The 13,039-nt window shown below is 42.2% G+C and overlaps 1 protein-coding gene across 1 annotated transcript in view; it reads right to left on the reverse strand.

The window, feature by feature from the left end:
- Positions 1-349: 349 nt before the first annotated feature.
- The window catches only part of LOC113441161 (putative thioesterase PNKD), a 31,218-nt gene continuing 18,528 nt past the window's right edge, over positions 350-13,039 (reverse strand). The window contains exons 4-9 of the mRNA XM_026708008.2: positions 11,065-11,123; positions 10,327-10,419; positions 9,866-10,029; positions 9,280-9,366; positions 8,183-8,298; positions 350-7,165 (exon numbers count right to left, since the gene is read on the reverse strand). Of these exons, the coding sequence (XP_026563793.2) occupies positions 6,989-7,165; positions 8,183-8,298; positions 9,280-9,366; positions 9,866-10,029; positions 10,327-10,419; positions 11,065-11,123 (696 nt within the window). The 3' untranslated portion in view covers positions 350-6,988. The remainder of the gene's footprint in view (positions 7,166-8,182; positions 8,299-9,279; positions 9,367-9,865; positions 10,030-10,326; positions 10,420-11,064; positions 11,124-13,039) is intronic.

Consider the following 13,039-nt stretch of genomic DNA (forward strand, 5'->3'; position numbering starts at 1 on the left):
AGTATTAACAGTTAATGGTGTCTGGGTCAGAAATGTATTTTTATAAACTAGAATATATCTATCAATAGTGGACACTTCATTCCTGTTTTGTTTCTAGATTGCAGATGTCTAGCTCAAAATCACCCAGCTGGTGTCAGGGCTCCAACAAATCCACCCTCACTGAAATCAAAAGTCTCTAGCCACATCTCAGAGAAAAGAAAATTGATTTATTAGAGGTTGCCATGTTGGCGGGTGGCTGGGTGCAGCCGATACTAAATTACATCATACATTTCCACCTTGACCCTGGTCTTTCCCCCACCCTGTCAGTGGGTGCTCCATTCAAAATCCAAGAAAGAAATACTTAGACTCCTTTAATCAGAGGAAAGATATCTTTTACTGGAAATCAAGTGGTAGCAACAAAAGAATTCTGAATCTGAGAAAATGGGCGTGTAAATCACATATACAAAGTAATGGCAACGTTCCTACTCCCAATAGTTCAATTGGCTCATCCAATGAAAAGTTGTGTATATCATCATGTGGGCATCTCCAGGTGGTGATGAGACTTCTGTCCGTTGACCTTGACATAGTTTGATAAAGGGTCGCAGCTGCGCATAGCATAGGATAGAAATCTAAGCAAGAATGTACCCCCCCCCCGTTTATACAGTTCTGGTTTGTAACACCTCCGGCTCACTTCCCATAACCATTAACCCCTCCTCCACGTTACTTATGACAGCCGAAAGATGCAAAGCAAAGCAAAGGGAGAAAATCTTGAAGGCTGACTTCTCCAATGGGACACATCCATCTCCAAGTCATCCATCATGCTCTCATATAACCTTCTTATGCTGACAACTTTGGGCTACTGGAGTGATTATCTAGGCATTTCCAGAACGCCTTCATTTCCCCCACTCCCTTTTTCTGGCAGCTAAAAAGACCAAAGGAGTATCTTTTTAGTTGACATTCAGCTCCCCTCACTTCCTGAAGATGACCTGTACAACACAAAAAGAAAACAAATGTATCACAGGTATAGAACTTAGGGTTGTGAAACACCCCCCTCCCAAGGTTTGGTTGGGTTTTCTGCATGGAATCTCGTCACAAGACTATCAGCTTGGACGTTCCTACTCTTTACCCAAGATGCCTCTGATGAAGGGTAGCCTTTCCACTTGATTAGGTATTGGAGTTGTCTCCTGTGCCACCTTGAATCAAGGATTTGCTGTACCTCATAATGGGTTTGGCCTCCTATGACCACGGGGTCTGGGGGTTCATGAGGTGGTGGCCTCAGGGTCAATCCCACTACAGGTTTTAAGAATACCGGGTGTGTTTTCTCTAACAGTCAGGGCAACTTCAGTTGCACCGTGACTGGGTTGATAACTTTACTATGGGGAAAGGTCCCATGAACTTTGGCCCCAACTTCTTATTAGGAAGCCTTAACATCAAGTACTTGGTGGATAGGTAGATCTTCTCTTCCACCTGGAATGGCCTTTGTGGGGTCCAGTGTTTGCCTGTTTGTTATAGCCTTGTAACGCTTTTGCCAGCGCCTTTTTTACATTTTCCCAAGTTGCTTTCAGCGTTGACATCCAATTGGTCTGGCTGACTGAGGAGGGGGGATCCCTTGGATACTCAGGCATTGGGACGAAGTCCATGCTGCTCACTACTTTGAAAGGGGTTAGTCCTGTGCTACTGTAAATAGCATTATTGTATGCAACCTCCGCAAAAGGCAGGTCTGTCCAATTGGATTGCTGATAATTCATGTAACATCTCAGATACTGCTCTACCATGGCGTTCAATCTCTTTGCCCCACCCCCCCATTGGTGCTTGGATGAAAAGCCAAGCTAAGACCCTGGGACAACCCAATAGTCTGCAGGAACTACAAAATTTAGCCATGGACTGGACTCCTTTGTCTGAGTTAATTCTTTGTGGCATTCCAGGCAGGTGATAGATGTGTTTCAAAAACAGCTTGGCTAACTAGTGGGCTAAGGGTAGCCTGCTGCACGGTATGAAATGTGTCTGTTAGGAAAATAAGTATTACCGATCACCGTTTCCTCTACTTTTCAGTAACTCTACTATGAAATACATTGCAATCTCCTCCCACGGCCTCGTTGGTTCTGCAACCGTCTGTAGCAATCCGGGGGGCTTTCCTGTCAATTTTTTTCATTGCAGGACAAGTGGTGCAACTCTTCACATAGCTGTCTCCATCTTGCTAGGCCACCAGAATTGCCTCCGAGCTAAGTGTAAAGTTTTTAAGAACCCGAAATGGCCTGCCGGTTTGGCATCGTGGCTCCTCTGAAGGACTAGAGTACGTAGGGATTCTGGGATGTAGAGTGTTGTTCCTTTCCAGGCTAGATCATCTCTTATCATTAAGATGTGTTGACTGTCCTGCAACCAACGGTCTGCTAGCAGTTCAGTTTTTAATTTCATGGCTAAGTCGTCTGTGGGTCGGTCTTGTTGGTTATCTGGTGGTTACTTGGGCAGCTATTTAGATAGGGGAAATGGGACACATCCATCTCCAAGTCATCCATCATGCTCTCCAATAACCTTCTTATGTTCCGACAACTTTGGGCTACCAAGGTGATTATCTAGGCATTTCAAGAATGCCTTGTTTTCCCCCACTTCCTTTTTCTGGCAGCTAAAAAGACCAAAGGAGTATCTTTTTAGTTGACAGCTGGCCTGTTCCTAGCCTGATGCCTTAGCCACTATAATAAACTGGCCTTCAAATATACATGGATATATTTACGTGAGTGAGCATTCATATATTTGTGCAAATATACGTTGACACATGCAATCATGGAATGTAAAAAGTGGAGGTCATCCAATCCAAGTCCATGGTTACGGCAAGAATTATTCTAACTTCAGTGAAGGTGGCCCTCCATGTTCTGTTTATACTTCAGCAAAGAAAATTTAATTACTTTCAAATGTCATCTGTCCCACTGCTGAACAGCTTTTATCATATGGATTTTTTTGGATGCCCAATAAAAATCTACTTCCTTGTAATTTTAATGTGCCATTCCCCATCTTGCCTTCTGGAACAATTCTTTCCCATTTTCTATAGAACAATCCTTCAGAAAGATAAAAGACAGATTTCATGTTCCCTTCAATCTTCTCCTTGCCCAGTTACATGAGAGCAACACTCACAATCCTATAAGAGCCATGGTGGCGCAGTGGTCAGAGTGCAGTACTGCAAGCTACTTCTGCTGACTGCAATTTGGCAGTTCGAATCTCACCAAGCTCAAGGTTGAGTCAGCCTTCCATCCTTCAGAGGTCGGTAAATTGAGGACCCAGATTGTTGGGGGCAACATGCTGACTCTGTAAAAACACTTAAGAGAGGGCTGTAAAGCACTGTGAAGCAATATATAAGTCTAAGTGCTATCGCTATTCGAAATCAATGTTGCATCAGAAGTTTGTATCAATCGTACAGGAACCCAGTAAGGCATTTGTAGGGTTATTTCCTTCAGAAAAACAAGCACAGATGCTTAATTAAATGATATGAAAGGTTTTGGCCTTAAAGTGACAATGTAGTAATTTATTTAGGAATCAACAACTTTCTGCATTATCTTCTAGCTCCCTCATTTACAACCCCCCCCCCCCCATACACCTCCCTTTCCAACACTTCTATTAAAATTAGGAATGGACTATAAATGAAGGCAAAGGGATGCCAGCAGTTTCCTTGCATCTTCAGATCTAAGTTAGATAGTCAAAGCAGGAAAATAAGAAATACGAGTTGTCCATTGTGTCAATATATCAATTAGCATTTCTCCACATTCATGTTCTTCTCTTAAATTTTCTTCTACCTGATCTATGTCTTTTCTAATTTTTTTCATATCCATCTTATTTGAGAGGTATTTCGAGCTAGCTCCAGCTATTACAATTCAAGAAATCAGGTCCGTATTTATTTTCCAGCAATCAAGGCAGGATAATCCCACATCCCTTTCAAATGAAGACCTGCAACAGTTGGAAAGAAAACAAGATCTCTCTGTAAGTGACAGCCTTATAGTCAAAAGAAAATGAAGTGTCTTTCCCACTTGTACATTTTTTCTCTTGTTAACTGATATTGAGCAAAACTAAGTACGAGGGAATCCCAAATCAACACCTTAATCATTTGTTGTTATTGTAAATATAGCATGTTTATCTTTGAGAAACAATGACTATTCACAATAGTAGTAACTCACAACAGCACAAAAGCATTCATGTACATATTTTGACTCATTTTGCTAAAATAACACATGGAGAGTAATGCCACAACTTTGTTACAAAGGAAGAGGAAGACTGGTTTTGTTAGACTTTCTTTTCAAGCTAGATTTTCTTTCAGCTGCAACCATGAAATGTTTTATTTTAGGTGGCCTCCCACTGAGAATTCGAAGGTATGCAACATATAAGCACACAACACATTGCAACCTTATTAACTCAATAGGGGCCTCTGATGTTGTGGTTGCTGCTTGCTGCTCATATGGCCTGTTTTAAAATTGTCCTAAATTATTACCGTATGGCTTCACTTTGCAAAATACATTAAACCAAAACCCAAGGAAACCTACTGTTCAACTAAATGCACAACACATGAACTCAGCAAAAAATATTCTTCCTCAGCCTGGGGAAGGAAGACTAGTACTTGAATTCTCAATTAGTCCGTATTATGACACTCATTTACTCTCACTGTGACTTATCTTACCTTCAAAAAATGTTAAGAAACCCATTCCTTGATGGAACCATGAACACAAAAATCAATTTTATATGTCAAAATAAATATTCTGGAGCCAAAAAGCAATGGGATTATTTTTAGTGTGGTCCCAGATTTCATTTTTCAGATATAATTTGGTAAAAAAAAAAAAAGAATCTTGATAGTCAAATCCACCTATACCTGAGAAAATATCCATTTTAATCGGACTGAACAACTTTCTTCCAATGTCATGCCTCTGCTAAGTCTAGAAACAAGATCTGAAGGCAACAATTCCTATCTCCATGGCTGCTTTCTAACAGATTTTCTAAAGTATGTTGCTTCTGAATTTACAGAAGGCCTACATCATTTGTGACCAACAGCCACAAATTTGCTTTTGCAAGGATCTGCCCAAAGTCATAGTCACCATCTCTTCCAGCAGTCACATGTTCCAAGTATTTATTATTCATAGGGTGAAGAGGGCTTCTTTAGTTAGTCCTAAATAGACTCTAAACCAGGGCTGTAAAACTCTTGGCCCATGGGCCGAATGGATCACATGCAGGCCACGCCCACACACACTTTAGCAAAGGGGGGAAAGTCCCAATATATCACATGACGACGCGAGTTGCTGATCTAAATCTACATGGTTGGAGATTCCCTTTCTGTTCTGGTAATATAAGAGGGTAAACACTGGAGAAATACTACTACTACAAATGTACAGTGTTGCAATCCTGATCATAACACAATGTAGAGAAGATCACTACACTTCCATAGTGACTTTATTTCCAACATATAACTTCCACAAGTTAGTCTTCTGCCTCTCTGAAGTTATTCCCTTTTTGACAAAGTTGTGCAGATTCCAATTTCACAATACGGTTGCTTTAAAAGTCATTGTTCAAATTTGAAGGACTCTAAAAATATTTTCCCTGAGATTCAGCAGACAAGATACAGCATTATAAATTATGGACATTTCATTTTAGTGGTATCATGAAATGTCAACATTTGGCAAACATTTCTCAGTAGTAATACAAATCAAAAGTGTTCCAAATTTCTCAGTTCCAGAATGCAATGTTCATAGACTCTGAGGAAGAAGGCCAAACTAAAAAGTATAACTTACCAATCTCTTACTCCAAACAAAATAGCATCGCAAATGGGATAAGACTATTTCCTATTTCATTCAAGATTTAAAGAAACTGGTCTGATAAAAACTTTGTGCTATAACAAATAAGAGACTAATTGGAATTAAATTATACTTGGCTGTGCAAAGCATTCACAAAAGGAACGTTGCAGGTACAAAAATAAGAATGTGTAGATTTAGCCACGTGGATCAGGGATCACTTTCAAAACAGCTGCACAAGCTAGGAAAAAGACAGGGCTGCTTTAATGATCCAATGTGAAGTGCTTTGCTGGCATTGTTGCATGTTTCAAAGCATCCCTTTCCAACCCTTTGCTCAGTTGAACTGTAGATAACAGTCACTATAATTACTTACAGTAACACAAATGCTAAGTTCAAGACAATGGTCCTGAGACACTTGAGTTAAATATTACCAAGTTGTTCTACACAATCTTCTGCAAGCAACTTGCATGGGATCTGTGGAAGGAAGGCTGAAAAACCAGCACTATCTTTCAAACAAGCATCCTACTTCCATTCTCTTGCTCTCTCAGGAATTTGAGCAAATTTTGGCCTAGGATTTTATGAAAAGTGAAAGCTGAGAGGCTTTACATTAACACTGACATGTTTGATCTGAGCCTGGACATTTCTGTCAAGAAATCTGTGCATGGTGTAGTGGTAGATGTTATGCCAATCTTCTCAGTTCTATTAAAAGAGGGAAAAGCGGAACCAAAAGTATATCGTAACAAACTTCCGTGAACATACATGGCTGCAAGTTGCAAGATGATTTGGTTCTTAAGAAAAGGTTTGGCAGAGAAGGAGGGAAGGCCAAACTTCCTTCTCAAGTGCCAGTCAATGACTGGAAGACAACAAAATATCCTCAGTTTCCACATGTGGATTAGTCGCTAATGGAAACAAGAGAAGTCACCCTTGTAGTGAATTGCAAGAGACTTTGCTTAAACTCACAAAAACTGTTTCAGCATCGCTTTGCTATATGCTATGCCTCTTCCTTTCCTGCAGAAAGACAGCATGTAGGAATTGGGGATGCATACTGGGTTTTCAAAAAAAAATCTGCTCTGCCATCCATAAGGTGAGTGAGACTCTTCCTGGGAGGCTGTGATTCCCATCATGTTGTAGTGTAAAGACCAGTAATCCCAATCGAATGTTTCTCAGTATGACAAAATCCATTTTGTTGCCTGCACTGCTCCTTGCAGAAGTCGGATTCAGACCCTACTCTGGACTGGACTCTCTACTTAAAGGTTTGCTTTGTAGACATCCTTTCGTAGTCGCACTTCCTTCAGTACCCGGGCCCGGAAGTTGTCCCAGTCCTCCTCCCTTTGGCGTTGGAGGCCCATGGCTTCCTGAATCTCCTGGCAGTGAGTCCGTAAGAAAGGATTATATTGCTTTTCTTCACCAATGGTGGAAGGACACTGTGGGGGAACAGAGAATTAGTGGGTTACTTATTCTGAATGAGAAAGAAAATCAGTAGCAGATACCTTGCAGAGAGTAAGGACGATAACCATGACAGAAACACGCAAGAACTATTATCTAAACAAAATTTTAAAAGACATACCTCCACGATTCACTGGAATGTAAGAAGGAAAAGGTCTGTATAGCAGACCTGGGCATTTTGTAGTGCATGGGCCACACCTGGCCCACATGTTGTCCCTGCCCAGGCCATTGCAGTCAGTAGCAGAACGTTACATCGGAAGCGGCATCAGTGTCAGGGTGGCGGCAACATGGGTGTGTGTGTGGAGGGGCAAGGTGACAGGGTCCACAATGGTCCCCGTTTCTCATGTGGAAAAATTAATTGCCTGGGGTACAGCATAACCAGACATGCAACATTCTGCTAATAAAACACTAAATAATAAATAATAAAACAGCAGTGTTCAAGCTGCTCTGTCCTGAATACAGTATTGCCTCTAATCTATTAAATGCTAACCTGGGAGGCTGTCCTCGCTTAAGGACTGCTCTGTTTAGTGATCATTCAAAGTTACAATGGCACTGAAAAGTGTCATCAATTCTCATGCTTAAAACTACTAGTGACCCCACAGCTGCATGATCAAAGAATTGGACACTTCACAACCAGTGGGTGTTTCTGACCAATGCAGCATGCCGTGATCATATGAATGCCATACGATCATATGATTCACAAAGAGTTTTTGATAAGTAGAGTCCATGAAGTTCAGCCAGCAATGAAACTGCAAGTGGGAGCCATATAAGTCTGTCATGCTGTAATGACCTGAGTTGCTTGTCCCAAATGAGGATTAATCTGAGTGCTACTAAAGGGGGAAAGGGAAAACTTACACAGCTCCTGAAGTATTTCATTCTTAAAGAAATTACGAGCCCCAATGGCTTCCGAGCCTCCTCCACCCCAGGTTTTCTTTGGGGTGAGGGATGGATCCCCTGCCATGAAAAAAACATCCCATGCATAGAAACATCCTTACTGTGCTTCTCTTTTCAAGCCGCTGCTGGTTCACCCACTGGAGCTTCTGTTTTAGAAAGGGGTTTTCTGCCTCCAGAAGGCTTGCAAACATTAGGCATTCAAGTGCATATTCATGCCCTAAAGAAAGAGGATGAACAGTCAATACAGTGTAATCATCCAGGGTCTCTCAACATCTCTGCTACTTCTGTATTTCAAGCTGGTTAATTTCTGATTCCCAAACCGTGGTTTTTCTTTGAGAATCACGCAGACTGTACTAGTAGAATCCCCGGGACAACCTCAAGGCAGTTCTTTAAGTGGTCCAATATCATTTCAGATTGCTGGATCAGTGATGAAGGTCATTCAGGGGGGCTTTGCTTCACAGAAGTAGTTCTTCACACAGGTAGTTCTCAACTTACGAGGATGGGGGATACGGGAATCTCCGCGTGACGGGATGTCGTTGGAAAGCATGACCACATTGCTTAGCCATGGCAATCCTTGCCGTCCCAGTTGCTGTTGTTGGCTGAATCTCACGTTCATTAGGTAAAGCAACTTCCTGCCAGTTTTCCATGACCCAAGTCAGTGGGGAAGCTGGCAGGACACTGCAAGTCCCAGGTGGCTTGCAAGCAGGTTGGCAGGTAGGTAATGAGGGAGCAGGAGGGTATGAGGGAGTGAGGCAAGGCTTGGGCAGCAGTGGCGCAGTGGTTAGAATGCAGTAACTAGGCAGGCTATGTCTGCTGACTGCCATTTGGCAGTTCGAATCTCATCAGGCTCAAGGTTGACTCAGCCTTCCATCCTTCTGAGGTGGGTAAAATGAGGACCCGGATTGCTGGGGGCAATATTATGCTGATTCTGTAAACTGCCGAGAGAGGGCTGTAAAGCACTGTGAAGCGGTATATAAGTCTAAGTGCTATTGCTATTGGGAAGAGTGGAAAGGAAGCTTGGTAAGTCTCAGTGAGGGTTCCCAAAGGAAGTGAGGCTCAGGGAAGATGCACAAGGACGTGAGGGAAGCACTCCAAGGGGGCGAGGATGTGATTTTTTTTTTTAATTCTAAGTTCAGAAACTGGAAAAAAGGGAGTAGGGAAATTGAAACACAAAACAAAACGGTGATGCATGGCCTACCTGGCCAAAGCAGGGTATCTTCAGCCAAGTCAGCTGCTATGTCTAATGAAGCCAGCATTGTTTCTGGTGTGCCTTCAAAGATCCGACCTAGAGAATACAAGGAACAAATTCATTTGATGAAGAAGGACACGAGGGACACTTCACATGCCTACATTTCAGTATAATGGTTGGTTTCCTCTTCACATACTGTACCTAACTGATGCCTTTCCTTCCCTTCAATTTGTTCCTGCCTTCAAACAAATCCACTACATAATTTCAGATAGCAGATGTTTCCATGTTTTACCTCAAGGGTCTTCAAACTTGACAGCTTTAAGACTTGTGGACTTCCATTCCCAGAATTCCTCCTCCAGTCATGTTAGCTCAGGAATTCTGGGAGTTGAAGTCCACAAGTCTTAAACTTGCCAAGTTTGAAGGCCATTGTTTTATCTACTGAGAGGCCCTTCCAGATGCTTGCAGAGGTGTCTGCTGCCCTCCGATGGCTAACAGATGCAAATTCATATTAATTTCCAAGGTGGAAGGAAATAACACATGAGGTTGAGTCTGCAATACGAGGAAAATTGGTTTCCTCCTTCAACTGGAAACTTACCACAGCCAGAGAGGAAGAGGAGGTCTCCCGAGAAGAGAGAGCTAGGACCTTCAAACGGTTTCCCATCCAAGACATAGACCATGTGCCCTAGAGTGTGACCTGGAGTAAAGAGGGCCTTGAAGTTCAAGCGCCCAATCACTACAGCCTCCTTGTCCGTGAGGGGACTGAAAAAGAACAGCATGTTTATGGTCACAAGCTGAAAGGGACATCAGAGAGCCAATGCTGAGTCGTCTTATTATTTAGATGAACACAAAACAATAAGGTGAGTTGTCTTATAATATTGAGATGAATAGGAGAGAGAGGGCCATCATTCTCCATCACTCTCTAGACCATACTATTAACTTTCTAATGCAATTTCCAAAAAATTTCCAGTTGAGAAGGGGATTTGTCTTCACACTGTAAGCCCAGCATGTTTTGCGCTCACCTTCACCAAAGAGGAGCAGAAATCAAAGATCACTTACTCTGTCAGTTCGGGAATGTCATCAAAGCTGCTTCCGTAGACTCTGCAGGAGCCATACCATCGCCGCAGGGCTGTGTTGCCTCCACTGTGATCCCTGTCAGAGGAGACACATTTAACTATGAAAGCATGGAATGTCCATCTTAATTCACTGGTTGCCCTGCCACGTCTACAGGCATGTTCTCCAATAAAACTGACTAGATCAGGGGTGTCAAGCTCAATTTCATAGAGGGCCGCATCAGGGTTGAGGGTCGAGGTGGGTGTGGCCAGCTTGACGTCACTCGTGTCGGGGGCACCTGTGGTCGCCCAAGTGCTCTGCCAGTGAAAACGGGCTCCTGATCTTCATTTTCGGCTGGGACAGCCTCCTGCAAGCCTCTGCCAGTGAAAACAGAGCTCGGGAGGGCCACACTTGGCCTTCCTGAACTCTGTTTTCGCTGGCAGAGGCACCACGGGCCTGTCTTTCACTGTATCCAGAGCAGCCCCACAGGCCAGATCTAAGCACCCTGTCAGCCAGATACATACAGCCCATGGGCCTTGAGTTTGATACCCCTGTGCTAGATTAATTTTTTCCAAGGAAAAGGTTAATTTTGTCACGTGCAAACATTTGTCCTAATCACACTTAACTGATAGCAACAACACTTTTCTGCTAAGATTTTACTTGGTATACACACATTTCACAGTTTCCCGATATTCCCCCTTGTCTGCAACCCATCAAGAAAAGGAGAAGAAAAAAATCCCTTACCAGTGTTTGTGAGTACACAGAATAGCTTCCAGTGTCACTTTCTCTTCCTGAATCACTCTCTGTGTGGCAAAAAAGAAAAAAGAAAGGAATTCAAACACTGCTCTATGATTACACTATATACATACCTTTCCCCCTCCCCTACTTGAATGTGGAGTCAGGTAAGGCATCTAACTAAGCAGGTGCATGATGGAAGTTTGTTCCAGGAGGACTTTCACCACTTCATCATCTTTTGAAGAAGATGAAGGGGAAAAAAAGGATGCTGGATGTACGCATGTATTATTTTGCAGATGTAATAGCCTACCTTTTGATGCTTGGGGCCCCCACAGTTTCCTTTTATGGAAGTGGGCCACTGAGGGTGAGAGATATGCTAACTGGAAGGGGCCTTGGCAGACATGGTAGGATTTTTCAGTGTTAAAGGATTTTCTTCTTTATAAAAAGATACATTTATATAATTGTAAAATTATAGGGTTCCAACTAGTTTTACAACATTGCCCATAATTTTTTTTTTTAAAAGGCCACCATAACGAACAGAGGTAGGAGGGGGTCTTTGGTGCCTTCCCAAATTTGTTCTCCTCCTGCTGATGATTCATTGCCCTGTGCTGATGTTACCTAGTATGGATAATGAAATGTCCAGAAGGAAACACCCAAGCACCAAGGACTCCCCATTGACTATCACTAAGCGTTGTGTCTCATGATTCTTGATGAATGTATTTTATTTTTTCTTATGTACACTGAGAGCTTTTGCACCAAAGACAAATTCCTTGTGTGTGCAATCACACCTGGCCAATAAAGAATTCTATTCTATTCTATTCTATTCTATTCTATTCTATTCTAAATTCTATTCTAATTCTATTCTAATTCTATTCTATTCTATTCCATTCCATTCCAATTTTGAGCTACAAATATGTTCCTCTATCAGAATAGAGGTATATCTCTTATCACATTGCAGGGGAGAATCAGGGCAAATGAGCAACCTGTATCACGAGGGATCCAGAGTTTCAGTCTCTCTCTCCCTCCCTCCCGCTTCTGCTTTTGTAAAAACCAGAGTCATGGAACCAGAAAGGGGGTCGGTGGTGCCAGAGTAGTTTTATAATGGAATTGCAGTTCCACAGCCATTTTCAGATCTGTATCTTTCCTCTGACAGTTGATAAAGCAATTTGAGAGGGGGAGGGGGGGAGAGGAGAAGAGGAAGATGTGGTTTCGATCAGAAAGCAGCCAAGAGGAAAAGGTCAAAGCAGCCTTAGGCCCAATGCTTTGTGGCAGAGGTCCATGTACGCACACACAGCCTATAAAGACACGCAACCATATGAGATTGCCCAGATTCTGCTACTTTGTGTAAAAGGGCCCTGGGGCGGAGGAAGAAGAAGAAGAAAAAAGGCAAGAATCTTTTGGACAGGAGTTTGGTTGCTCCACTTGTACAAGATCACATTTGATTGCTGTTTAAGCATCACTGCCAAGTATTACCAGTTGTTGAAGTTTCTGATTTAGCAGGCTAATTTCCTTGCCTACTGCTGACAGACAGTTATATCTAAGCTTTAGCGTCCAGGAAGATATCAAATCTTTGCCATTATTCCATCAAAAATCCAAAAGTGCCTGCTCCATCTAGTGTTCAAACTGTCATTTACTTGGGGAAATTTTATCTGGCTGTGCTGGGCTCTATTTATTATACCTTTAACTATCTCATAAGTTGCGTTCCTGATTTACAAACCATTACAAAAATGCCCTGCTAAGATGATCTTCTGGGTTTGATTTAATGGTGTTCATTTTTTTTAACAGATAGATTAACTGCCTTTTTGACACTAGGTAGTTACTTCATCTTCATATCTGAAAACTACTCATTTTACTTGGATGTCACCTTTCCTCTTAAAAGAACCAGAGGAGTGTACCAAGCATTGCATCACAATATAGCAATTAAACTTTCCAATAAAAAAAACAGAAGATACCAATTAACAATAACATAACCAGCATGAAGTTG

This window comes from Pseudonaja textilis, chromosome 1 (assembly GCF_049901715.1).
Source record: "Pseudonaja textilis isolate UNSWEBS1 chromosome 1, rPseTex1.2, whole genome shotgun sequence".
In the NCBI taxonomy this organism is placed as follows: Eukaryota; Metazoa; Chordata; class Lepidosauria; order Squamata; family Elapidae; genus Pseudonaja; species Pseudonaja textilis.